General features: G+C 39.0%; 2 protein-coding genes across 8 annotated transcripts in view; one reads left to right on the top strand and one right to left on the bottom strand.

The window, feature by feature from the left end:
• ACOT9 (acyl-CoA thioesterase 9) overlaps positions 1-17,854 on the top strand; it is an 89,871-nt gene extending 72,017 nt beyond the window's left edge. For both annotated transcript variants that reach the window (XR_007409476.1, XR_007409475.1), the window contains one exon: positions 75-17,854. The gene's annotated coding sequence lies outside the window, so the exon portion shown is untranslated. The remainder of the gene's footprint in view (positions 1-74) is intronic.
• Positions 5,707-27,881, bottom strand: PRDX4 (peroxiredoxin 4). 6 transcript variants are annotated; one of them, XM_025438665.3, is made up of 9 exons: positions 27,328-27,881; positions 20,936-21,053; positions 17,738-17,854; positions 15,361-15,483; positions 12,628-12,758; positions 11,968-12,008; positions 11,453-11,487; positions 7,319-7,365; positions 5,707-5,863 (listed from the first exon to the last, which is right to left on the bottom strand). In XM_025438665.3, the coding sequence occupies exons 1-8, from the start codon at positions 27,524-27,526 to the stop codon at positions 7,344-7,346; spliced, it is 786 nt and encodes a 261-aa protein (XP_025294450.1). In that variant the 5' UTR covers positions 27,527-27,881; the 3' UTR covers positions 5,707-5,863; positions 7,319-7,343. The 6 variants fall into 6 exon arrangements, with proteins under 6 accessions (XP_025294450.1, XP_025294446.1, XP_025294449.1 ...); XM_025438661.3 differs by lacking the exon at positions 27,328-27,881 and adding an exon at positions 24,688-25,029; XM_025438664.3 differs by lacking the exons at positions 7,319-7,365; positions 27,328-27,881 and adding an exon at positions 24,688-25,028.

The following is a 27,881-nucleotide window of genomic DNA, read 5'->3' as shown; positions in this document are numbered from 1 at the left end:
TTGTAATATTACAAATATTTTTATTTATTTTTAATATTTATTTATTTATTTATTTATTTATTTATTTATGATAGTCACAGAGAGAGAGAGAAGCAGAGACACAGGCAGAGGGAGAAGCAGGCTCCATGCACCGGGAGCCCGACGTGGGATTCGATCCCAGGTCTCCAGGATCGCGCCCTGGGCCAAAGGCAGGTGCTAAACCGCTGCGCCACCCAGGGATCCCCACAAATATTTTATTTATATATAGATCTTGGGATACAGTCAGGTCTCCAACCATGAGAGATGAAGATGGCTAAGATATTTTTGGCATTTAATTCCCTTATAGAAAACATTTTTACTACATTTGTGATTGACTCTCTAAATGGAGACTTTTAGAGAGTCTCTATTGACTCTCTGAATGGACTTGTGCATGTTCCCCCCCCCCACCTTGGCAACAAATAATGAATTGTAAAATAGATAACAGGAAAGAGGAATTAAAAATAAGTATTTAGCAGGTTCAAAAATGGTTTTAAGAGTCCTTGACTCATCACATTGCTTCTACATGAAACTGTTGTGTCCTAAAATTATTTTGATCTAAGGGGATCAGTCTGAGGTGGTTTTGGGAGTCCTTTCATCCATCAGGTGGGTTTCAGAAGGCAGTGTGATGTGATGTGGGTGAAGCGGTGTTGACCTGAATGTGCCCATGAAGTTTCGCCTATAGGTCTGTAACTGGCTTTTTCTGGGACTGGGCTAGGAGATTCATCTTTTTGAATTCTATTTCCTACTCCATAAAAGGGGCACTCTCGTTCTAGAGTCCCCTGATTTAGGCCTGTATTCTTTCACTTGATTCAGCTTTTCATTTAAATATTTTAATGAATATATTGCATATCATCTTAAAAATCAAGTCTTAAGGTGTGTATTCTAAAAAAAATGCAGCCTCAGAATAAAATAGCCCTCTGAAAACCATTCAATTATCCAGAGGCATTGAGAAATTAATACTTCAGAGAAAGGATTAGAGTTACCAAGAAAAAGGGTAGGATATTTGGGTGTCACAGAAATTGTGCACCTTTAATAGATTAGTAAGGCTAAAACAAATGAACAAAACCCTAATGGAAGTAAAGTGAAAATTACACATTTGATAAGGTATTGATATACCAGGCATTTATTTTATCCTGATTTTATATGTATATACATCTGTATCTTCTATCTATTTATAAGAATACTGTGTGTTTAATTTTTAAACTGTGGGTCATGGCATTTAGTGGGTTGTGACCCACATTACGAAAATAAAAGATCAGAATGCATCATGCCTAGAAATGGTAAATATGCAAAAATTGTTATGCATCTGCATGGTACGTACATTTACAGATGGACTGTCACAGTGTATAATGTACTAATTGGGTCATGGTAACTGATGGAAAGAGTACACTTAGTACACCTTAAGATGGCTACTTGAGCTGTACTTAGGTTGAATTTCAGAATTTTAAAATTTTTAAGTTTTATTTTTAAATTAGAGTTATTAAAGTCTAAAGCAATAATAACTTTGCCTGGCGCCATCTTGTGGCCCTTGGGTTACAGTGTAGCACACTACCTTTTATAGAAAACTTGTAAATTCAGTTTCTGATGTCCTGAGTTGTCCAAATGGCCAGAGTTTGAAGTTAATGTGACTCAATTCTTCCATCTAAGCTTGGCCACACACCTCTAACCCTAACCAATCAACTCTAAAGTATGTGCTATCTCCCAGTAGATTACCATGAAAGAGGAAAACCAGTTAGTGCTTCCATTTCTTGAGGTTGGGTAACAAGTAGTTTTTTACTTTTATTTTTTTTAAAGATTTATTTATTCATGAGAGACATACAGAGACAGACAGAGACATAGGCAGAGGGAGAAGCACGCTCCATGCAGGGAGCCCGATGTGGGACTGGGATCCCAGGATCCCGGGATCCCAGGATCTGGGATCATGCCCTGAGCCAAAGGCAGACACTCAACCGCTGAGCCACCCAGGTGTCCCAGTTTTTTATTTTTTTAAAGGACAGTACTCTTGTAGGTGGTATGGCTTTCAGTAGGAGAGCAGGAAATGCGAACTCCCTGCCAGTGGCACACCTCCCCTCATCTGTCTTTGCTGGTAGTTGTTCATGCTCCCCTTAGAATGCCCACCAGTGTTGGTGTTTTTAGCATTTATTACATTGTCTTGCTCTTTTCATATGGTTTCATTTGGGAGACTGCAAATTCTTCTTCTTGATGGGACTGTTTCATGTGTTCTTATCCACATTGCCAGCAAAGTACCTTGCACATGTGTAGGTCATATATGAACAAATGCATGATTTAGGTGAATTTGGGTTTTGACTTGGCTTTTGATTTTAATTTTAAAAAATCTAAGCTTAAACCTTAGCAAGGTGGATCTTTAAAAATAAATTCTTAGGATTTTATGTAAATGTATGTAACATTATGCCAAAATTGTGTTAATGGAATTGGTGAGTTTCTTTGCTAAGACTAAATACATAAGTAACTATGATAAACATTTTTTCCCTTTTAAAGGTAGAGTGTGGCCTGGGTGCTCAGTCAGTGTAGCGTTGCCTTTAGCTCAGGTCACGATCTCAGGGTCCTTGGGATTGAGCCCTGTGTCAGGCTCCCTGCTCAGCACAGAATCTGCTTCTCCTTCTTCTGCCTCTCTCACTCCTCCCCACAGAAAGCTTTCTGCTTTCTCTCTTAAATAATTAAAATCTTTAGGACAAAAGCTAGGTACAAATTTTACTATAGGAGAGTTTATGTATGTGTATGTCTATATACATATGTCTATATCTCTATATCTCCCCTGAGATGGAGACCTTGTAGAGCTAGTTACCTCAAATACACATTTCATAACATTCATATATTAGTAACTCTACTCAGAGATTTCATTGACATAGTATTTTTTTATAAATTTATTTTTTAAAGATTTTATTTATTCATGAGAGACAGAGAGAGAGAGAGAGAGAGGCAGAGACACAGGCAGAGGGAGAAGCAGGCTCCATGCAGAGAGCCCGACGTGGGACTCGATCCCGGGTCTCCAGGATCAGGCCCCGGGCTGCAGGCGACACTAAACCGCTGCGCCACCAGGGCTGCCCCTATAAATTTATTTTTTATTGGTGTTCAATTTGCCAACATATAGAATAACACCCAGTGCTCATCCCATCAAGTGCCCCCCTCAGTGCCCGTCACCCAGTGACCTCCCACCCCCCGCCCACCTCCCCTTCCACCACCCCTAGTTCATTTCCCAGAGTTAGGAGTCTCTCATGTTCTGTCTCCCTTTCTGATATTTCCCAGTCATTTTTTCTCCTTTCCCCTTTATTCCCTTTCACTATTTTTTATATTCCCCAAATGAATGAGACCATATAATGTTTGTCCTTCTCCATTGACATAGTATTTTTAAAAATATTTTGAGAGGGATCCCTGGGTGGCGCAGCGGTTTGGCGCCTGCCTTTGGCCCAGGGCGCGATCCTGGAGACTCGGGATCGAATCCCACGTCGGGCTCCCGGTGCATGGAGCCTGCTTCTCCCTCTGCCTGTGTCTCTGCCTCATTCTCTCTCTCTCTCTGTGACTATCACAAATAAATAAAAAAAAATATTTTGAGAGAGCATGCACACATGCATGAGTGGGGGGAGGGGCAGAGGGAGAGGGAGAAGCAGACTCCTTGCTGAGCAGGGAGCCCAATACAGGGCTTGATCCCAGGACCAGGAGATCAAGACCTGAGATAAAGGCAGATGTGTAACCGACTGAGCACCCAGGCACCCTCATTGACAGTATTGTCAGCAAGTTCATGGGTAACAAAATACAAGGATGCATTCCATCATATCAGATAGAGGGGTTAGGGTACAAAAATATCATTCAATAATAAAATAGTGGTTAATGTATTTGAAAATAAAATATACAATCTGTAAGTTTACCGACACTAAGTTTAGGATGTATGATTGGAGTGTCCTTGGACTGAGAAGAAATGATGGGAGTGGGAAATGAGTTCTCGCATGGGATTCTGGAGACTAAAATTCTTGAAAGAGCAGTCTGCCACAATCATTATAAAGTTCAGAACACTGGTAAAGGAAACATCCAACAGAAGAGCAAAAATTTAAGGGAGATGCAGAGAATTATAGATCTATGTACTAGTGCCCTGAAAAGACATTGCCTAGTGTACTTTGTAGAAGCTTGAAGTTACCTCTTGATGTATTATTTTGGAGAAGCTGCTACTTTTCGTGCATGGTCTGTTCTAAACTACATTGGCCTCCTTTCCTTAAGTACTTGGCAGATGTCTCTAGAGAAGGGTTTTTCAACCTTACCACTATTGACATCTTGGGCCAGATAATTCTTTGTTCTGGGGGATGTCCTGTGTAACGTAGAATCTATAGCAGCAGCCCTGGCCCCTACCCACTAGACACCACTGGCACTTCCACAGTTTTGACAACCAAAAATATCTTTATGCATCACCATGTCCCCTGGGGGCAAATTGTCCCCAGTTGAAAACCCCTGCTCTAGATTATGGTAGGTCAGCGTGTTCCTGGAAGAGGTCTCAGGTAGCCGCACCCCAGTCAGGCCCAGGGCCCTCCCTCTGTGGTAGGACACAGGACTCTCCTTTCTGAATACTACTTTTCCTGTCTTTTGTAAATGACCACATGAGATCATCTTTAGGATATAGTTTTGGATCTGTGGTCTTTCAGAAGTAAGCTGTTTGAAGGGATAGTTTATAAAAGGCATTGAGAAGGAGTGCATTTAATCCTGTTTTATTCATAGGCTATTTACATTATCCAGTTACTATGAAAGTGGTGACTCAGGATGTATTTTCACTTATTTTTAGGTAGCCCCCCCAATTACTACACTATCTGCACCTGCCTCAGTAATCAAATACCAAGCTCCTTGAGGGTAGAAATTTGTCTTTGGTTACTTGATAAATGCCAGGTATTTACAGTAGATGATCAAAAGTTGCTGAATACTGAATGAAGCATTAATGACTGCCTTTTTCCAACAGATATGAATGTAACTCCTCCTTGTAAACACACTTAAATTGAACCTGAGGCTAGAAAACTATTAATGGAACGGAATGGACATTATTAATCAAGATACAGCCTAGGGCACCTGGGTGGCTCAGTCAGTAAGACATGTGACTCTTGTTTTTTCAGCTCAGGTTGTGATTTCTGGGTCATGGATTGAGCCCCACATCAGGCTCCATGCCACTCCAGTGTGGAGTCTGTCTCTGAGACTCTCTCTCCCTACCCTGCCAACCACCCACCCCGGCCCATGCTCTCTATCTCTAATGTAAATAAATCTTAAAATAAATAACTCAAAGAGTTGCTTTGAGGATTAAATGCAATAATGCACCTAATCTACCTAATACAATGCTGGCATATAGCATATATTACATAAATACTACTCTTTTTAAAAACAGATTTTGTTTATTCCTGAGAGACACAGAGAGAAGCAGAGACAGACAGAGGGAGAAGTAGGCTCCTTACAGGAAGCCCGATGTGGGACTCAATCCCTGGACTGGGATCACCCCCTGAGCCAAAGGCAGATGCCCGACCGCTGAGCCACCCAGGCGTCCCTATTACTCTTGCTGTTACTAATTTGAATCACCTGACGTTTCTGACTTTGGGAAGAGAGAGTAACTGCCTATCTTTTGGCACTGGTCTTTAATTTGAACACTAGGTATCTTAGGGAGTTTTATATTCTTCAAGAAATTACAACTATAACACAATATGGTTCTGAAACGGTGAACTTTACTAAGTTCTAAAACGGTGAACTTTACTAAGAACCTTCAAGCATTGCAACCTGACGAAGTACTTTTCAGCTGATGAAGTATTTTTCAGTTGAGTTTGTCAAAATACTTCAGTTTTCCAGCTGGATCTGGGATTATCTGTTAAAAAAAAAAGCAAATTACTCACTTTAAAAAGACTGTCAATTTTTATTTAAGTATTATTGACATTCAATATTCTATTTGTTTCAGGTATATATCATTGTGATTTGTTATATTTTTATACATTATGAAATGATCCTAACAGGTCTGGTTCTCATCTGTCATCATACAAAGTTATTATGATATTGACTATATTCCTTATGCTGTACTTTTCATCTCTGTGATTTACTTTATATCTGGAACTTTGTACCTCTTAATTTCCATCTACTTTGCCCTCTCCTCAACCCACCTCCCCTCTGGCAACCACCAGTTTGTTCTTTATATTTCATTCTGTTTGGTTTTATCTGTTCATTTGTTTTGTTTTTTGAGTCCACATATAAGTGAAATCATGTAGTATTTGGTTTCCTCCGACTTACTTCACTTAGCGTAGTACCCTCTAGGAACATCCATGTTACAAACAGAGAGTTCAATCATTTTTATGGCTGAGTAATATTCCATTGTCAAAATATACCACATTCATTTATCCATTCATTTCTTTTTTAAATATTTTTAAAAGATTTATTTATTTATTTATGATAGAGAGAGAGAGAGAGAGAGGCAGAAACACAGGAGGAGGGAGAAGCAGGCTCCATGCCGGGAGCCCGACGCGGGACTCGATCCCGGGACTCCAGGATTGCGCCCTGGGCCAAAGGCAGGCGCTAAACCGCTGAGCCACCCAGAGATCCCCTATCCATTCATTTCTTTTTTTTTTTAAATTTATTTATGATAGGCACACAGTGAGAGAGAGAGAGAGGCAGAGACACAGGCAGAGGGAGAAGCAGGCTCCATGCACCGGGAGCCCGATGTGGGAATTGATCCCGGGTCTCCAGGATCGCGCCCTGGGCCAAAGCCAGGCGCTAAACCGCTGCGCCACCCAGGGATCCCCTATCCATTCATTTCTTGATGAACACTTAGGTTGGTTTCATATCTTGGCTATTATAAATAATACTACAGTGAACATAGGGGTGCGCATGTCTTCAAATTGATGTTTGCAAATTATTCATTTTATTTTATTTTATTTTATTTTATTTTAAGATTTTATTTATTTATTCATGAGAGACACAGAGAGAGAGGCAGAGACACAGGCAGAGGGAGAAACAGGCTCCATGCAGGGAGCCTGACATGGGACTCGATTCTGGAACTCCAGGATCAGGCCCTGGGCTGAAGGCAGACGCTAAACCGCTGAGCCACCCGGGCTGCCCAAATTATTCATTTTAAAAGTCAAGGTACATCAGTAATAATCTGATATTAGTTGCCTGTCCCTTGACTAAATAAGATAAAGAGGATTTTTGTGTCCCAAATTATATATATATATGGGAAAACTGGATTTGTCCTACTCACTAATCTCATCTATCCCAAAAGGCATATTTGTTAATAAATTAACATCTGTATTCAAGCATCCCAAAATTTACTTACAGCTCTTCTTTTCGCCACCAGGCTTTCATGACATCTCCAGGTTTGATCTAATTAAGTCAAACACATTAAGAGAGCATGGCTACAGATGTTAATGTATTTTTAAAGTTATCTGCTGATAAGATGTCAGTATGCCACAACAACCTGAAGGTGGCAGTGTGTTCAGAGGGATCTTTTATTTTTATTTAATTAAAAATTGACATACAATATCATGTTAGTTTCAGGTGTATATCATAATGATTCAGTATTTATGTACATTATGAAATGTCACCACAATATATCTAGTCACCATCTGTCACCATATAAAGTTGTTACAATATTGTTGACTATATTCCCTGTGTTGTACTTTTATTTTTATTTTATTTTATTTTTATTTTTTCCCTGTGTTGTACTTTTAATCCCCATGACTTACTCATTTTATAATTGGAAGATTGTACCTCTTAAATCTCTTAATATATCTTGTCCATCCTCCCACCCCCATCCCCCTTTCCCCCCTTTGGCAACCATCAGCTCTCTGTATCTATGAGTCTGTTTCTGTTTTTTTTTTTAGGGTATATATATATATGTGAAATCATATAGTATTTGTCTTTCTCTGACTTATTTCACTCAGAATAATACCCTTTGAGTCTATCCATGTTGTTGCAGATGGTAAGATTTAATTCTTTTTATGGCTGAGAAATAGTTCATTGTATATATACTACATCTTTTTTATCCATTAAATGGATTTTTGGAAGTCCAGAATGCAACCTTTTAAACTCAAAGTGCAAAGTAAGAAAAATACTCAAATACATAAAGCGATATGTTCAATAACTATTTAGTGAATGAAGAAACAATCTGAAAGAAAAAAATGCTCCCTCCTTAACAGCACTACAGCCTTGGGTCTTTTTGAAATTTCCAATATGATTTGACCTCATACTATTTTGATAGTTATAGGTAAAGTACATCTGTCCCTATACATAAAAAGTAACCTATTGTAACGAGTTTACAATAGTTCTATATGAATTTTCTTCACATAATAAATATTACGTAATTTTTCAGGTATCACTTCAGGGAGTATTCGGTCTTGGCCAATTTATAATCTCTCTGCATTTAAATTCAATTTGTAAGTACTTAGGAGAATAATACGGCACTGTGTGCCAACAGTGTGCCAGGCATACGAGGATAACTGCACTAAAGTCCTTGCCTTTGAGACTTGTATAAGCATGTGGGGAACATGTGCGTGTATGTAAGTTGTCGACGCAATGCACAGCACAATATGATCATGTATGACACAGGCTGTGACTGGAGGCTGAGATGGCATCAAGGAAGGCCTCAGAGTGGCACTTAAGTTGATCTTGAAAGAGGAGTAGACTGGGTGTTATTCTGTATGTTGGTAAATTGAACGCCAATAAAAAATAAATTTATTATAAAAAAAAAGAAAGAGGAGTAGAATTTAGGGAAGGGGGGAAGATATTCCAGGCTAAAGGCCTGAGCAAAAGCACAAAGGTGTGAAGAAAAAGTAGGGCTTATTTTGGGGAAAAGTGAGTCATGGGATTTGGTGGGAACATGGAACGTGTGCGTGTGGCATGTGTGAATTGTAGGGAAGATGACCTGGGAGAGGTTGGTAGATACAAACAGTGCATAGGCTTGAAAGCTGTGCCAAGTACCTGGATTGTGTAGTGTGAGTTACTGAAGGGCTGCTAAAAGATCTGGTTTGGAGTATGATATGCACTAGAGAGGAGAGAAGCTGAGGTCAGGGCAACAAATCAGGAGGCCTGTGCTATAAACAGGAGAGAAGCCAGGGAGATGTATTTTCAAACTCCTCCAAACTAGCTACTCACCAGTCACCGAAGGTTCTACATTTCTGTTACTTCCCTGTATTCCCATTCCCCATGCCATGTGACACTAGTGTCCCTATTCCTGCCACATGGGCCCCCTTTATATTTCTTGAACATACTAAGCTGGTTCCTGGCTCAGGGCCTCACCCTTGGTTTTCTTTCTGCACTGCTCTATGCTTGCCTTGCTCCCTCTCTTCACTCACATTTCAACTTAAATGTCATCTTAGAAATCTTCCCTGGCCATTTAATCCCCCACCCCAGCTGCTATCCTACCAACTGTTTCTAAAAGCATTTGCCACAATCTAAAATTAGAATGTAACTCTGAGGGTAGGGACCTTGGTTGTGATATTCACTAATAAATACCATCTGCCTATCATAATAGTTTCAATAGTTGCCACATAGCAGATGCTCAAGAAATATCTGTTGAAAGAATGCCCATAGAAACAGAGTAGAATTGTGGTTGTCAGGGACTGAAGGTGGGGGAAATGGGAAGATGCCAAAGGGTATAAGCCTTTAGTTTTAAGATGAGTAAGTTATGAGGATGTCATATACAGCAGAGTGACTATCGTTAATACTGTTTTGTGTACTTGAAATTTGCTAAAAGAGTAGATCTTAAGTGTTCTTACAACACACAAAAGAATAGAACCATGGGAGGTGATGGGTTTGTTAATTAATCAGATGATGATGATCATTTTACAATGTATACATATATTAAATTGTCACATTGTGTAGTTTAAATATCTACAATTCTATTTATTAGTTATACCTCAATAAAGCTGAGAATAAAAAAAGGAATGCCCAAACACAGTATGTGATTACATATGTGCGGTTTTTTTGGTGGGAGAATTCATGGTTTTTATCAGATTCTCATAGGGGTTTGTGGCCCCTCCAAAAGTTAATCAAGTGGATAGTTAACATGTTTTCTGAAACGTAAAATACTCCTCCTCATAGTTAATTTGTACGTATTAGGAGTTCTTGCTGATCTCTTAGTACATGCATGTGATTGATGGGTGAGGTTATTCATTATTCACTGTTGGTTTTGCTACAGCTTCCAGGGAACATGCCCCCTACTTCAAAGATCTATCCAGAAATTCCTTCTAAGGCTTCTCAGGAGATACCTGCAGCTTCTGATTCATATTTCTATCTGGAAGCCTCACAATCAATAATTGTAAGCTAAGTTAATGACTCATGTACAATTTAAAGCACCTACCATTCAAAGTACCTTTAATGCCTACCTTCATATCTATCTTTGAGATCCATCACATCCATGTAGAGGTAAATAAATTTGTACTGTAATCTTAACTTTGACCCACAAAGGCAAAGTTGTTTTGCAAACCCATCAAAAACTGGTTCAAAAATCAGTGAAATAGGGCAGCCCCAGTGGTGCAGTGGTTTAGTGCCGCCTGCAACCTAGGGTGTGATCCTGGAGACCCTGGATCGAGTCCCACGTCAGGCTCTCTGCATGGTGCCTGCTTCTCCCTCTACCTGTGTCTCTGCCTCTATCTCTCTCTCTGTCTCTCTATGAATAAATAAATAATCTTTAAAAAATAATCAGTGAAATATTACTTTACCTAATCCCCAATCTGAGTTAGGTTACAGAGTGAATTTCTTCCTCTCATTGTCTATGATTAATGGTACTTTTTGTTGATTGGCTAAAGAAGAAAGTCTTAGGAGTCTGTATTTTTCTTTTATCCTAAGATGATTTCTTCCTTCAGTGCTCTAGTATTTGTCAGTTTCCTAACTACAGTTTGTATAGAACTGTTGATTTTTAGAAGATAAACATGTTATTTTAAAAAAGTTCAAGCAAGTTTCCCAATTGTATTTTGGCCAGAGACTACTTCTGGGATTGTCAATTATATAGCCTCCTTAAGTGAAAGGATATATCTGTTTCAATCTTCCTTCAAATGATAAGGAGAGAATCATTAGTTTCAATGTTAATTAAGCCAGATTTTCTCAAAAGTTTACTATATACAGAAAGGTTTTGCTTGTGACTATTTTCTTGGCTCACAATACAGGAAGAAATTCTGTACATGATCTCTAAGACCTCTGTCTTTATTATACTAGGTCTCCACTGTTCCCTTTGTGATTTCTTTTGATAGTATATTTCTCTGGATTCTTGGCTTTAAAATTCAGAGCATTAACTCTCAGATTCTGCTTTCTCCAGTTTGAGCTACTCTCTCTATGGTCCATGATTTCTGTCTAGTAATGTTTACTTCATTTATAAAATCAACATAGTTCTATTACAAAAAAAAGATTATTCAAAGGTTGGCATTTATGGGGCCCCAGCTATCCCACTGACAGAAAAATCAGTTTGACTTACAGTTTCGCTACCAGGTTTCCAACCAGCAGGGCAGACTGAAAGGAACAAAAATTGGCAAAAAGTTTAAGAACATGTTCAATTCTCTTCAGCCACTCTTGGCTTTTCTTTTTCCAAAATGAAACTGAAGAGAGCCTATAATAATGAGAACATTTCTAGGCCACAGGACACTTGATTAGTTTGCTTGCCTGCTTGCACCAAGGAATTCCAGTCACAGAGTTTATCAACAGGCAGCTAATCTATTTCCATTTTTTTTTGCCAATTATATCTAGTTACATTTACAATATAAGAAACCGTTGAGTGTTTCTCTAGTAAATTATATCTAGTTACATTTACAATATAAGAAACCACGTTGAGTGTTTCTCTATTAAGTTGGAATATTTGGGAATCTGGTGAACTGAAAGATTGGAGCAAGGCAAAAATCTAGTAAAGTTGGAAGATTTGGGAATCTGGTGAACTGAAAGATTGGGGCAAGGCAAAAATCTCTGAATTTATACAAACTTCCAATATAAACTTACCTTCTGTTTTCTGTAGTATCTTGTATTGATGCCACAGTTTGCTGTTTGTCAATTAAGAGTTCAAAATTACTAAGAAAATGGCATTTCCCCTTTAGAATGCACCCTTACTCAGGGCCTGAGTTACACTTTTGAAAAGAATATATCACATATGTTCTATTTTAGCAAAATCTGACCTTTTCCATTTAGCTACTGCAAAAACTTGGGAATGAAAGGATGAATTGATCACTAGTATGAAACCAAACAGCTTTGAGGGAAAAAGCTAAGTCAAAAAATGTAAACATGAAAAAAAATTTTAAAAAATGTAAACATGCAAATAAAACCTACATTATGAAATACTGTCAGACTGGCATATTTTAAGTTTATAGGAACATAATTAAAAATTACAGTAGAAGAAACTTTTATCTATGGACTGTATAAAATGAGTATTTTTACATTTTATTCTGTAAGCAGGATATATTATCGATATTTTGTTTAAAGCACTTTAAATAATACTTGGATCTGCTAAAAAGACCAGGTAATAATTTGAAAATAATCAGAGGATTTTGAAATCATCCACATTAGTTTTTTTCCCACACTACTTTTTGACTAAGAAACCAAATTAATCGTGCTATCATTTCTCAAATGAAAAAATCAAAAGGCCAAGACAGAAGGAAAGGGTACCTTCTCCATGTCGGTCAGTATACTGGAATGCTTGAACCAAACGCAGTGTTTCATCCACTGATCTACCAACTGGGAGGTCATTCAGAGTAATCTGTCTTAGGATTCCTTTGTCATCAATAATGAAAAGACCTCTGTAAAACACAAGAGTGGTACAGGTGAGGTCATTTCATCTCAATTAAGACAAATATTAGTTAATCTGAATCACTGTGCCATCCACACAGAAGGATGTTATACAGAACCAACAACACATTACCTGTTTGGTGTGCACACATGCAAATACAACCCCCTGCCCAAACCCACTCTTACCTACTGTATAACTTGGGATTATCATTGTTAAATGGTAGCTTTAAAAATTTGTTTTTGTCTATGAAATGTACTGTTGTATTTCCATTTAATTCTTCACAAGTACTAGGTTTGGGATTTTAATGCACTGTAAATGAAATGATGAATCTATATAGCAAAGTCTACCTTTGGGTGAAGGAGTGATCCACCTTTCTTATCACTGGCTATTTAGAACATCTTTGTATTTCCTTTTTCAGAGGTGGAAAAGACAAAGTCACCAATATAAGCGAAGTTACCTTTCTCTTTAAATCTGTGTATTTACTCTATGGCCTAGGGAATAATGGAGCAGTTTAACTTAAAAGAGCTGCTATACTGAGATAGCATGGCAAGAGTTAAAGCAGACCAGAAAAAAACAAAAACTACCAAAGGACTTTACTGTTTTTATTTCAGTCAATATGGATTTCAACCTAACACTTGGTTTAGAAAAAGATCTCAGGTACTAGGGCTAATTGCTTATGAGAATTATAAATAATAATGAGATCTATTTTTAATAGAAATACATGGAATTACAAATCTATTACATGAAATTTTGTTTCATAATCACATTAAACATTATAAAGTGTTTTTGCTTATCCTACAAAATATTTCTTTAATGAGCACCATGATGTCTGAACTAACTAGAGCTCACTTTCCTTGGACTAGGTCAACTTGGCCAAACTTGGGCAAAACTGTAAACTATTACTCATATGGGTTTTCTTTGATGTAGCTACTTTTACCAGTAGAAAATGGTTGTTAATGCTGATGAAGTCTGTTCCGAAGTTAAGTGAGTCTGATTTGAAATTGTGAACTTACTTCTGTAACATACATCGTACCAACACACACCCTTGGGCACCTGGGTGGCTCAGTCGGTTAAGCAGTTGACTTTTGATTTCGGCTCAGGTCACGATCTCGGGGTTACATGGTTTTTACTTGGTTAATGTTCAGATAATTTGAAAGTTCATTTTAATTCTATTTTTTAAAGATTTTATTTATTCATGAGACACACATGGGGGGGGGGCAGAGACATAGGCAGAGGGAGAAGCAGGCTCCACGCAGGGAAGCCTGATGTGGGACTCAATCCCAGCACTCTGGGATCATACCCTGAGCCAAAGGCAGATGTTCAACTGCTGAGCCACCCAGGCGTCCCTAATTCGAAATTTTAAAATAGCTTCAGTCTTTTTAGTGGCATACTTCCTCTTTGGGAATTAACTTAGTAATAAATTTTATGAAAAGAGACTAGACATTAAAGACTTGGCAAGCACAAAAAAAGAAACTATTGGTAGTGACATGATAAAATATGAATGAGCCTTGAAAACATTATGCTAAGTGAAAAGAGGCTGGTCATAAAAAAGCACATATTGTAGGATTCCATTTAAATGAAATGTCCAGAATCGGCAACCATAGAGACATAAAGGAGGTAAGTAGTGGGCCAGGGCCAGGGCAGGGGGATTGGGGGAAAGGGAGAGTAACTGCTAATGGGTATGGGGTTTCTTTTTAGAGTAATGAAAATGTTTTAAAATTGATTGTGGTGATGATTGCACAACTCTCTAGCTGTACTAGAAACCACTGAATTGTAGGCTTTATTTTTTATTTATTTTTAAAAAAGATTATTTATTTATTTATTCATAGACACACACACACACAAAAAGAGAGAGAGAGAGAGAGGCAGAGGGAGAAGCAGGCACCATGCAGGGAGCCTGATGTGGGACTCGATCCAGAGTCTCCAGGATCACGCCCTAGGCTGCAGGCGGCGCTAAACCGCTGTGCCACTGGGGCTGCCTGAATTGTAGGCTTTAAATGGGTGAGTTGTATGTAAATTATCTCAATAAAATTGTTATTAAAAAACATAGGCCTATAAAATACTGGTAGTTTCACATAAAACATTAAAAAAGAAATTATTAGCACTGCATTTTGATAATATAATAAAATTACAATTGTTTTAAGCTAAAGTTATCCTTTTTTCAAAGACTTCTATTGGCACTTCCTTAATTTTTCCCACTCCCCACAGCACAAGTTTGCTAAATAATATAATAATTGTACTTAGAAAAACCATTACTGGAGTCATTTTAGAGAAAAGGAGAAAGAAACAGGCAAGGAGTTTTGGTACCTGGCTTCAAGTGTAGGCTCTGTCATTAATTATGTAACTTTGGTTAAGTTCATGGAATTCTATGAAATTGTTTATCTGTAAAATGAAGGGTTGGTCAAAGAGCTCTAAATAATCTTCCAGCTCTAACAGTCTATGATACATAGTTTAAGTAGGGCACTCACCAATTATTTTAAACAGTATCTACAACATTTTTGCAAATAGAGCAAATAATATTTCTTGATCAAACCTTGTATCTTCTAACTCCCCTTTAGGGAGGATTACAAATATATTTGGATTTGTCCTAATACAAAACCACCGAAAGGTACCTAAGAGTATGGCCTGAGTCCTCCAGATATACGCCATAGTCCTTTGAGATTTGATGGGTCAGATCCGAAAGAAGTGGAATCTTTATTGGCCCAAGTCCTCCTTGTCGTCGAGGGGTATTAATCCTATAACAAACAAAATATTTACCAAATGTAGTATTTGGTACTACAGAGTGAAGTAAATGTATGTATCCAAACAGCGTTCTTCATCTCCATATACAAACATATGAATGAACACACACAACACACATGTTCTTTCTCTAACAAAAACAGGCTAATATACATTCTATCTTTTGCCTTTACTCCAGACTTAATACATTCATTTCCTTTAAACAATAAATGTGGAGATACATACATTTTTAATGTACTGACACACTATATTTTACTAATCTCTATTGCTAGACATTTAAATTATTTCCATTTTTCTCTTGCTTTTATCAACCTTGCTGGAAACATCTATGTATTCTCAACTTTGCATCCTTATTTGATTAATTCCTACAAAAGAAATTGATGGATCAAAGGATATGCACTGTCATAAGCATAACCTTAAAAGTGTGATAAGACAAAGCCTTGAGATAACAGAGATAATGCAACTGGGTGATATTTTAATATTCTGAGACAAAGGAATGCAAAGTCCACCTGAAGCATCGAAGGAAGTTAGTTACAATCTCAGACACTTAAATCTTCAGATTTAAGTATTCTTTTACTTGAAACCAGGGAATGTGGGTGTCCTAAGGGGAAGGCACTGACACTGCAGCTAGCAAAAGGGAAATACACTCCAGATGTCTGCAGCCCCAGTTCTGACATCCAAACAGAAATTTCTGGTTGAGATGAAACCTATTTAGCTCAGAATGCATCCCCCCAAATTGCTTGAGAAACCAACTGCAAATTATTTGGGAGGACATAACTTTTTCATGAGTGGATTTAAGTTGTAATCCTACAAAGGTTTAGAAATACTATAGAAGTGACAAAGCAAACCAATTTAAAAAATGTAGAATTAGGGGATCCCTGGGTGGATCAGCGGTTGAGCACCTGCCTTCAGCCCAGGGCCTGATCCTGGAGACCCGGGATCGAGTCCCGCATCGGGCTCCCTGCGTGGAGCCTGCTTCTCCCTCTGCCTGTGTCTCTGCCCTCCCCCCCCACCCCACCCCGCCGTGTATCTCATAAATAAAATCTTTGGAAAAAAAATGTAGAATTATAATGTGAAATTTTATTAAGTTTATAAATAGTAAAGAAACATTTCTAAAGGACTTAAGGCATACCATATTTGTCTATTAGATTTGCAAGAATTACTTAAGTAAGTCTTGGAAGTTTTATCTGGAAATGAAGATACTTAAAGGAAATCAAATATATTAAATATACAACTGCATTTAAAAATACTTGAGAGAATTACTTAAGGGAATATAAATTACATTGTAGCTCCTGCACCAATTAAAATTTTAGTTATATATGCCTATATATAACTATAAATGGAGAAAAAGTTGTTCTGAATTTGTTACTTGAATGAAATGAGTATTAATCTTTAAAGCAAAGATAATTCTGAACCATCTTCATTGTGTATAAAATCTTGTACACAGAATTATGGACATGAAAAGTTCACATTGACACATACATTTCTGATTTTGAACATACTGCCTAATTACTCTCCAGAAATGCTCAACCAACTGTATATGTGAGAGGACCATTTCTTCACATCTTTGTCATCACTGGATAAATATTTCAATATTTGAAATCTTGGCCAATCAGGAAAAAAGTGGCATCTCTTGTCATTTTAATTTGCAGTTCTTTGCAATTAATCAGGCAAAACATCTTTTCATGTTTGAGTTAAAAAAGTTTTAGAAATTAAGAAAATCAGTGTTTCTTGAAAAATAATTATAAAACCTATTGTGAAAAAAAGTAAAAAAAAAAACTATTGTGAGTTTGACTTAATACTAGATAACTATGTAACAGAGAAATGAAATTTTAAAGAATATTTTTCCCTCCAGACTAAGGCTACCAATTTATCATAATAAAGTAATCATATAACTCAGTGGTGTTTCCTATGGAGGTCTTTTGTACTGAGCTTTTTTTCCCTGATTTGGAAATGTCCTATAAAATCCTTAAGCATTTTTTCTTAACTTTATTGAACTGGCAGCTCTCAGATAGATCTATTCCCGAACTATCTGATAACCACATTCCAGGGTGCTTAGCTGGCTCAGCTGGTAGAGCATGCAAGTCTTAACCTCGGTCACGAGTTCAAGCCCCACATTGGGTGTGAAGTCTACTTAAAATAAAATTAAAAAAAAAAACACATTATATTCCTATCACACTGAGAGTTGTCTGCCTATAATTGAAAGTAAATCCATTCTTTTTCCTACAAATCTTAGTGTAAGATACTGACCAGGCCAAATGGGTAAACTGTGAATCAACAGAGCATGCTACCACTTCAGTGTTTATCGATTTGAATTCTTCAATTCTATCACCAAAGGCGATGATTTCAGTTGGACACACAAAGGTGCTGAAAGTTAAAAAGAAAATTCAGTATTCTCAAAATATACATATACCTAAAGTTTCAAATGACTTAGTTTTACAAACACCATTAGTATATAAAAATGCATATTAAGAACAATTTTATATATTAACATTGTCAAGATACATCTTTCTAAAAGATTATTTGATCAAATATCATTTTACTAAAAATGTATATTACAAAGTTCCTAATTATATCTCAGTAAATGTTATTTTTATAACTTAATGGATCCTTGCTCAACCAATGTTCCCTTCTCCCTTATGGCAGAAACTTGTCTCATTTATTAGCTTTTATTTAATAATGCTTTGTATTTATATGGTGCTTTATAGCTTTCAAAGGATCTATACAGATTTTACATCATTCCACTGTTTTTTTATATTCCTATACCACTTCTGTGGGCTAGATGCACTGAGCTTTATTTCAGAGATGAGAAAATGCTCTTCCATCCCCCTCCCTTCCTTAATAAGGTCCTCTTCTACCTTGTCTCCCAGTCTTGTTGTCAGAAAGGCATGTTTAGAGAATATTACCTTAGGGTAGTATTTTCCAAACTATGGTAGGGACTCTTTAGCCAGTTTATGGAGTTCTAACTAATGTTTTAAAAAAGTGGAATAGAAAACGAGAATACTTTACATATAGTAAGAGTGAGTTATGAAACATGTATGTATACACAAGTGCATATCTGTGGGTATGTGTTTAGGAGTGATACTGAAAACATTCAACAACCTTAACTCAAAGTTGGCTTTAGTTCTCTGGAGGTTTCTGAAAGGGACCAGGTGGGAGGGGCATCTTGGTGAAGAGGTTAGGAAGGTGGCTATTTACCATTTGGTATGTAAGTGTTTCAGTATTTTAATGAGCACAGCTGAACTGGTGCTTAGACTGAATGTTACCCTGTATATATATGTAAGTGTATTGGGCAGCAATGAGAAATGAATTTTGTACTATGTACAGGTTGTGGTCAAGAAAGTAAGAACACAGACTTAGAGGACAAATTCCTACTGCAGTCTAATACAGGCTTTTCAAATGTTTCAGTTGTTCAAATGTAGGCAGACAGTTCTAATCTAGATTATATTCCTGGAAACCTAAGCCATGATATATGTATTTTTTAATATTTTCCCAAAGGTAGGAATGGTCATCCCTGCCTTCCTTCTTCTTATTCCGACAAATGCTACTTAGATATATACTTATCCAACCTCTTAGTGAAGACAGAGAAAAAATTCTGGCAAAAAACTAAAGGGCTATGTTTTTGAGTTTTGTGCTTGCACACTGTGGCAAATGCCTCAGAATTCTTCCTTTCTAACTAGGCCCAACCTGGTATCACATGGAAACAGAAAGAAGCAGTCTTGTGCTTGCACACTGTGGCAAATGCCTCAGAATTCTTCCTTTCTAACTAGGCCTAACCTGGTATCACATGGAAACAGAAAGAAGCAGTCTTAGCTTTTTGCCCCAGGAAGCCATTGGTGACATCATGCTTTAGATATGTCTTATTTGTTATGGAGTTTTAAGTTAACACTGGGAGAAATAGATATTTGTCTACTATGTTAGACTAATTTCAAAACTCACATTTAGCGTCCTATATATTTAACAGATGTGTTAACTTTTTGGTTTTATAACAAGATGAATTTAGAAGGCCTATCATTTTTATATATTAAAATTTCTACTTCTGGTTTCTATTAGAAGTTAAGTTACATCATACATTTTAGCTAGTCAGGCCACAGTACAAGCTGATTAGAAAGAAGTTCTTACTAATTTAAAAGATTATGTATTATCCAGATTTATGACTTGGTTTACTTTCAATGAACTACTTTTTCTGAGAATTTTTCCTATTTGGATTAGAGTAAGGGTGAGCAAACTTCAGCCCACAGGCCAAATCCAGTCTATCTTATTTTTTGTAAATAAACTTTCAATAGAAAACAATACTCATTCATTTATGTATAGTCTATGGCTATTTTTGTGCTATAATGGCAAAGTTGAGTAGCTGCAATAGAGATCACAAGGCAAAAAAAATTTATTATGTGGCCCTGTACAGGAAAAGTTTGCTGACTTCTGGCCTAGAGATAATTTATACAGATGAGCTTAAGTATATCCTCCCTGCAAGTTTAAGGTTTTATTTACACATTTCTAGATTAGTCCTAATGGAAAAAAGACCTTAATATACAGTGGCAATATAGAAGATATTTCTACTTTTTATAATCAAAAATATATTCAAATAGAAAAAAGATAAAAGTCTGGATAAGTCTGCTACCTTTTCATTTTCATGGAATTTGAAAAAGATTCCAGATAAAATTATATCCTCGATAAGACTAAAGCTGCAAGAGTATTTGAGTCAACTTTTTTATCTATAGTGTTTCACTGTCAAAGTTAAAGAGAAAATTTTCCCAATAACCATAATTTATATTAATAGGCATTATTTCTTAAGCATATGCAGTATTTTTAGGAAAATGTTCAAACCATAGGAAAGCAACAGATGCAGTAAAGAATAAAAATGATAAAACCAGAGTTAAATGGCATCATCACTGTAGAGGGCTAATTTTCTAGTTAACATTATACATTAACATTACACATAAACAGATTTGTGGCAGAAGTCTTGCTATTAAATGCTTTCTAAAATATTATTCATTTTCTTGCCTTAATAGGTATAGCTTACTATAATTGTAGCTTTCTTTGATGATTGTATTATATAACACAATCATTTAGATTTAAGTATAAAGTATTGGGATCATGGGTTTTGGTTCTGAAATATATGGTAGATGTTATCTTCTTGGAAAAAATTCATCTTAGCTTGACTTTTAAGAACCAAGAGCTAGGGGCACCTGGGTGGCTCAGTGGTTGAGCATCTGCCTTTGGCTCAGGTTGTGGTCCTGGGGTCCTATGCTTGAGTCCCACATCAGGCTCCCCACGGGAAGCCTGCCTCTCCCTCTGCCTATGTCTGCCTCTCTCTGTGTCTCTCATAAATAAATGAATAAAATCTTTAAAAAGAAAGAACAGCTAAATAAAATAATTTCTACTTAATGTTCTTGAATAATGATTGATAATGACTGATGATTCATGACCTGTACATGTATTACTTACAAATCAAGGGGGTAGAAGAAAAAAACCAGGTATTTCCCACGATAATCAGTCAACTTGAGCTCCTTGAATTCTCCATTTATCACAGCTGTTCCTTCCCAATAAGGCGCTGGCTTGGAAACTAAGAAAAATATATAATATTCTAAAACACTGAGAAAATTGGTTGCAAGACAGAAAGACATCTTTAGGCAATCACTAAAAATCAAGGATCCTAAATCTTTGGATCTCTTTAGCAGTCTGGTGAATCTTACAGACTTTTTCTAAAGATAGTGTTATTGAATGCATAAAACAAAATATATAGAATTAGAAAGGAAACCAATTATATTGAAATATAACTATCAAAATAATAGAAAACAAACTGGTGATATAGTAATATATATACCCTTTTATAAACACTTTAAAATCGCAAGATCTATGGGGCACCTGGGTCGCTGAGTTGAGTGCCCAACTGTTGACTGTTGATTTCAGCTCAGGTCAGTATCTTGGGAGTGGGGTGGGGGTGAGATGGGAGCCCTCCCCCGCCCACTCATGCTCTGCCCTCAGCACAGTCTGCTTGTCCCTCTCCCTGACCCTCCCTTGGCTCGCCATGCCCATGTGCACACACGCACTCTCATAAATAAATTAAATAAGTAAATAATAAATAAATAAATAATAAATAAATAAAATATTTAAAAGTGCAAGATCTAATAGTGGTCTAATAACTGTCCAAGATAGTGATCAGTAAATTTTGTTTCATAATTTTGTGCCAAATTATGTGGCATAAAGATATCTGTGATTCCCTTGGCAACAGGTACAAGCAAGGACTTCTGAAGCTAGTGTGATTTGTTGCTGATGTTCATAATGGAAGAAAATGCTACATTTCAGTTGGAGGTTAATGAAAATAAAGACTGTTTTTCTGTTTAGGCTCACAGACTCCCTACATTCCATCCCTGCACTAAAGTCTACTTGGTCCTTCACTATAAGCCCCTCCAAGCTAATCAACTTCCTACAGTTCGAATACTTAAGATTTTCCTTTTTCTAATGGTAGTCTCCTAGATGTACTCATTTAAATGTTTGTCCAGTTTCTCACATACACAAAGACAACCTGCTGCACACTCAAGGAGTGGGAATCTGCAAATGTCAGGTGAGAAGTTTAAAATCCCAGAGCATGGGATTATTTTCCCAGAGTTCTGAAAGAAGAGACCCCCTTGAATAGGTTTCAAGTGACCTGATGGAAACTGAATAGTTCATGCTGCTCTCTTGTAAGGGCACACTGTAATTCTAGCCAACACGCTTTCATAATAATGTACCTTGATCCTTTGTTAACACATTCACAGGGCACTTAAACCTTCAGAACCATTACATACATTGAAGTCAGTACTTGACTCCAAGTTTGACTAATGTTCCTAGAAAGTAAGGCTTATAATAGCCAGCATTTTTGATCACTCTGAAAATAAAGACAAATTTAAAATGAATTTCTCTGTGAAGTTAATATATAACACATGATTATTTATCTTGAGCCAGTAGCCTACCTCATATAAGTATGCTGATCTAATTAGGTAAAGGCCAGGAGGGAGAATTGGATAGAAGGGAACTGAACTGCATATGTTTTATATACATTACTGAGAATGCTATTCAAGTGTGAGGTTATAATTGTAATGATCTGTTAAAATGATACTCCTTAATGATTTCTGCATATAGGGAAAACCAAATCTGAAAAATAATTTTTTTCCAGAAAGTTCTGATTTTGGAAATTCTGGGTTTTGGACTTAAGAACTGCAGTGTTCTAACAGTTTTTTGGTGGTGTCGTTAGGGTTTTCAATATATAGTATCATGTCATCTGCAAATAGTTCAAGTTTTGTTCAAAGAAAAAAATTCATCAATTTGTAAGGCAAAAAAGACAGTGAGTACTTTATTAAGATCTATAAATGGAATTCCCAAAGCAACCCGTTGCATCTGTTAAGAAATAAAAACTGTCCCAAATATAAATAGCAGAGTTAACAAAGATTCTGGCAAATGCAGAGCAGTGAAGAAGAATGTTTAAATCCCTTTTTCCCATACCCATTCCCCTCATCAGTTTAACTACTGCTAACGTTCTGATGTCTTTCCTTCCATTATTTTTTAAACACACAAATTTGGATCATGTTGCACTTGTTTTTAAAGAGAATGTTTTAATGAGAACTCAGTAATATATGGAACTGTTAAATCACTGTATTGTACATCTGAAACTAATAGAACACTCTATGTTAACTACACTGGAATTAAAAATAAAAAAGGGAGGGAGCAGTAATTCATGAACAGTTTTTCATGTTACTAAAATTTACTTAAGATTATTTAAAGTTTAATGGCTCTATAATATTCCATCTTACGAATAAAAGTCCTCATATCTATAATTCTAGATAAGCCTACATGTGACACAGAAATGTGGCAGATATCTAAACTTTGAAAAGGTTTGCTACTAAAGGGAAGTCTATTATTACTACTTTTTTGTTTCCATGAGCAGACTTGGATGGGCTTTGTTTCTTATGGGAAATTGTGATGCCAGTAAATATTTAATTGAATGCCATATTTCAAAATATCTTCCCAAGCCAAATAAAAGCAATGGGACTTGGAAATACTATTATTTTAAAAGTGCAAGACTGGCTCTTTAAAAACAAAAATATGAAAGTAACTTCCAGTTAACTTTCAGTAGGAAAGAACTGCAAATGTGTTAGGGGGCAAAACAGTGTTCCTCATTTATAGCTCCCACTTCATCCTAAGTTGTAACATCCCATTTAACAATGAGGATTCATAATTGTGAAGCATTACTTTTGTTACTGAATACAGGCATGGAACTGAACCAAATACATATCTACAGAATGCCAAATGATCCGTAGGAAAAGTTATTATTTAAAAGTAAGCAAGAGATAGTCTTTATCCTTTAGCCTCTGGCCACTTCTTTTTGGCCAATCTTAACATCCAGATGCAGTAGGCCACAGCTTTCTCATTATCCCCTCTGACGTGTCCTTCCTGAAAGTGGCCATTAGCTGTGTACACTGGAGAGAAATGCAAATAACCGAAAGCCAAATTGGCAGGACACAAATTTGCTGCAAGGTTTATCATCAACCCAAATGCATTACTTCCACTTTTTTCCCCCAATTTTCCTACAAGGAGCCTCCAAAGTACACCCTATAACAAGTTATTCATTTTTGAGAAACAAAGAATACCAACTAACTATGGCTTTGGGGAAGGTGGCTTTTAACTGTCTTTATAAGACGCAACAACAACAACAAAAAAAAAAAAAAAGGAAAAACGAAAGGTTTGCCCTCCTGAGAATTTTGGTTAGCTACTTTTCTGTTTAATTAAACTTTCTGTGAACCATTATTCAACTTTTCAATGTATTCTTCCCTGAAATAGTACTTGAAAATAGACGCGATGTGCTGCAGGCACTTTTTGATGTTGAGGAAGTGTTTCAGTTTGCACAACATCCTGATGCCTAAAAACCAGGGGCCAGGACCACCCTCTTTAACCTCATCTGCGGCTTTGAGGTAACCACTACTTCTTCCAAAATCTGATTCGCGGAACCCGTCCGTTTCTTCACAGCCGGAATCCGTCTCCATCCCTTTACCTCCGCCCCCCAGGCAGGCCCGCCCAGGGACCTGAGGCCGTCCAAAGGGTGCCGCCCAAGCCAGGCCCCCAGGTACTACCAGGGTACACGTGTGTCGGGCCCTCTTCACCTCCCGCCTCCCTTTGCCACCCCCCCCAACCTCCCTTCCTCTTGGCGGGACACCACCTACTCTTGGCCTTGCTGTGGTGCAGGGAGTGGTCGGCGGGCGAAGCCCGGGACGCCTCCCCTGGGTACACTTGTCCACCCGCGTAGAAGTGGCACTCCTCTTGGCGGGTTCGGGGCCTCTCTTCTGCCTCCTGGCCTCGCAGAGCTCCAGTTGGCAGCAAGAAGAGCAGCAGTGGCAGCAGCAGCAGTCTTCGGCTCCGGCCAGAGGCCGGAGTCGTCGCGGCTAGCGGCGCCGGCGGCGCCTCCATGACCACGCGAGTGCAAACACACGTCTCTTGGCGCGAGCGCGACTTCTCCCGCCGCCAGGGAGCTACAACCGCGCGCCTGAAGCCCGCGTGAGCCAGGGCACCGCCTCGCGAGACCTGCTCCGCCCCCACTCCGCCTCGCCCCCCTCCCGGTTCCCTGCTCCACCCACCCCTCCCCTCCGCCACGTGGGCTCCAGCCCCGCCTGCTCGCCCCCAGCCGGAGTTTGCGCCTGCGCCCTGAGCGGCCCGGGGCCGGAGTTTAGCCCAACTCTGTGAACCCAAGCCTCCCGGTGGCCTTGCGCGAGTGGTCGGATGCGCTTCATTGCACTTTTAGATGCTCTTCCACGCCTAGCTCTGCCACAAAGTCTCGCCAGCGTGCACCACCCGCAAAGTGAAACTAACCTTTCTGCCTTTGGGTGGCTTGAGTTTTGTACTTCTAACAGTTACTCGGTTTTTCCTTGAAGAGATGTGTGTGAAAAGTGCCGTGACTACTTGTTCAAGCTGCAGCCCTTTTAAGTCCCCGGGAAACTTGGAGAAGAAAGGTCCAACCATTTACCCCTCTCAAGCAGGCAAGAGAAAACTGGCAATTTGGTAACTTAAGCCTGTCTCAAAGGTGTTTTTTGTTTGTTTTTATTATTTTATTTTTTTTCATTTGTTTTTATTGAAGTTTGATTTGCCAACATAGAGTGTAACACCCAGTGCGCATCCCGTCAAGTGCCCTCCTCAGTGTTTGTTTTTAAGACTCGAAAAGTTACTAGAAAAACGGATTTTGTCCCAGCACAGCGCTGTTCCGTCTTGTGGTAATTACCCCATCACATTGGCAGCCCTTACGCCCCATAGGATCCCTTCTATCTTCCTGGGAGCTCTTGTCATCTTTCTGAATCCCGCAGAAGCCACCCTGTTTCCTCCTTTACACTGCCAGCTCCCTGGGATTGAAATGGCTGCGTAATTCATCTTTGTTTCCCAAGGCACCTGGCACTCCGTGAGCATTTGCTTGTGTAATGGCTTGATGTTCTAAATGACACCTAATGTCCCCAATAGCTTGTCTTAGCTTCCAGAGGCTTTCACATATTGCATCCTTGCTCCTTGTGTCAGCCCTTTGAAGGCGATGGGAAAGCTGATATTTTCAAACTCAGCCCTTAGCCCATTCCAGCCCATTATACACCTTGGAAGAATCTGAGGGGAATAGAGCTGAGGGCCCTTGGCACCCTCTTTTGCTCCCTCAGGCCGCGAGCTCCTCCCCCTCCCCACGGGGTTTGCGCCTGCGCTCTGGGGCCCACCCGGTCGCCATTGCTCCCTGATGACAGAAGACCCTTTGTGGCGTAACGGGGTGTCCCGTTCACCCTTCCAGGCCTCTCTCGTCTACAAAGCTTCGCTGGAAATGGCCTCCGGTTGCTGACTGATTACTGGTCTTCTGCACTCAACACTGTTTTGGATCCTCTCAGCCTTCAGTGCCCACTTCTCCCCCAAAGCCTCGCCGCCACATGCCATCCTGCCTCCCCACCAAAACTTGAAACAAACCGTTCTGCCTTATTGTGGCCTGCATTTTATACCTTTAACATTTACTCTCCATTTCCTTAGGGTGAGTGAGTGAGCAGCGATGACTCCCCTCTCCTGCTGTATCCCTTTTAAGCCCTGGGAAAACTTGGAGAAAAAAGGTCTAACCTGAAAAGCCATACCTGGAGACCATTTATTCTCTTCTAGTGAGAAAGGAACTCTTCCAGCAGGAAAGTCAGTTTGGTGACTTAAGACTGTCTCAAGGTGTACATAAGTTTTAAAAATTAAGACTTGGTAAGTTCCCAGAGAACCCCTTCTCCCAGCACAGAGCTGTTCCATCTTCTGACAATTAACCCCATCACACACCCATTTGCCAGCATGGCAGGTGAGAATTCAGGGGAGAGGGGCGCACATCAGGGGCCACCGGCAGGCAGCCCTTCTGCGCCTCTGCCCCGCGGGGCTCACCACCCCTCCGCCCCCGCCATCTTTTTATCTTCCCCTGACTTCTTGTCATCTTTGTTAATTCTGCAGAAGCCATCCTAACTGCCTTTCTTCTAGGAGACAGCTCTCTGGGGTTGAAATCAATGTGTAATTCATCTTTGTTTCCCTAGGCACCTGGCAGTCTGGGAACATTTGCTATTGTAAGCACCTGATTTTCAAAATGACACCTAATGTTCCCAACAGCCTGTCTTAGCTTCCAGTTGCTTTCACAAATCATGTCCTTGCCCCTTGTGACAGTCCTTTGAGTTAATAGGAAACCTGCTGTTTTAGACTCCTCCCTCACGCCAGGCCTGCCCATTATATGCTCTGGTTTTTGTTTCCTGACACCTCTTTCCTGTGGGCAAAGGAGGAAAATATGAAGCTACCTCCCTTTTCTAAGGTGAGGGGAAGCTTGTCCTTACCCATAACATTGTCTGTCAGCTCTTCACTTTCCGGGGGCACGTAGACAGGAGTTCTCTGACGAGGTACTTCCCGTTGTTCGAATTCTTCTCCTTCCCGGGCTTCCTGTTGTTCCACATGGAAGGGGAGTGGGGTTCGACAGGTTCGAGTCCCGGGGATTCGGTTCAGGCCTATGCCCCGAGGTCGGCTTCGGTGATCCATGCTGACTGCTGGACAAACAGCCACCAAGTCTCAGTGGCTAAGGCTAAGTCCTAGGCTGGGCCTCTAAGTATGAGAACTGGGAGAGGAGGCTTGAGGAGAGTATTACTTCCTGAAACCTCTGTTCTAGGCTGAGCTGAGGTGCCCCAGTTGGCAGCAGGGGCTGCCCATCAGGTGGGCCTCAGTGAACCTCCTGCCCACTGGAGAGAGTGGCCAGGTCGGCCAGCTCTCAGGCACAAACTGCGGTCCCCTTACTTCCACTGGAACCCCTTGGCAGCTGACATTCTGACTGGCAGTTGCTCTGAATCCTTCTGTCCAATGATATCCCCTGAGCACCTGCCTCTTGCAGGCAGACATT

Source organism: Canis lupus, chromosome X (assembly GCF_003254725.2).
Source record: "Canis lupus dingo isolate Sandy chromosome X, ASM325472v2, whole genome shotgun sequence".
In the NCBI taxonomy this organism is placed as follows: Eukaryota; Metazoa; Chordata; class Mammalia; order Carnivora; family Canidae; genus Canis; species Canis lupus.
This window is presented reverse-complemented; position numbering and strand designations above follow the sequence as displayed.

Coding starts and splice junctions, on each gene's coding strand:
- PRDX4 (XM_025438661.3), bottom strand. CDS start 24,931: ATGGAGGCGCCGCCGGCGCCGCTAGCCGCGACGACTCCGGCCTCTGGC. Junction 17,855..20,935: donor TTCTTCTACCCCCTTGATTT/GTAAGTAATACA, acceptor TTTAACTTTCAG/CACCTTTGTGTGTCCAACTG. Junction 15,484..17,737: donor CAGTTTACCCATTTGGCCTG/GTCAGTATCTTA, acceptor TGTTTGTTATAG/GATTAATACCCCTCGACGAC.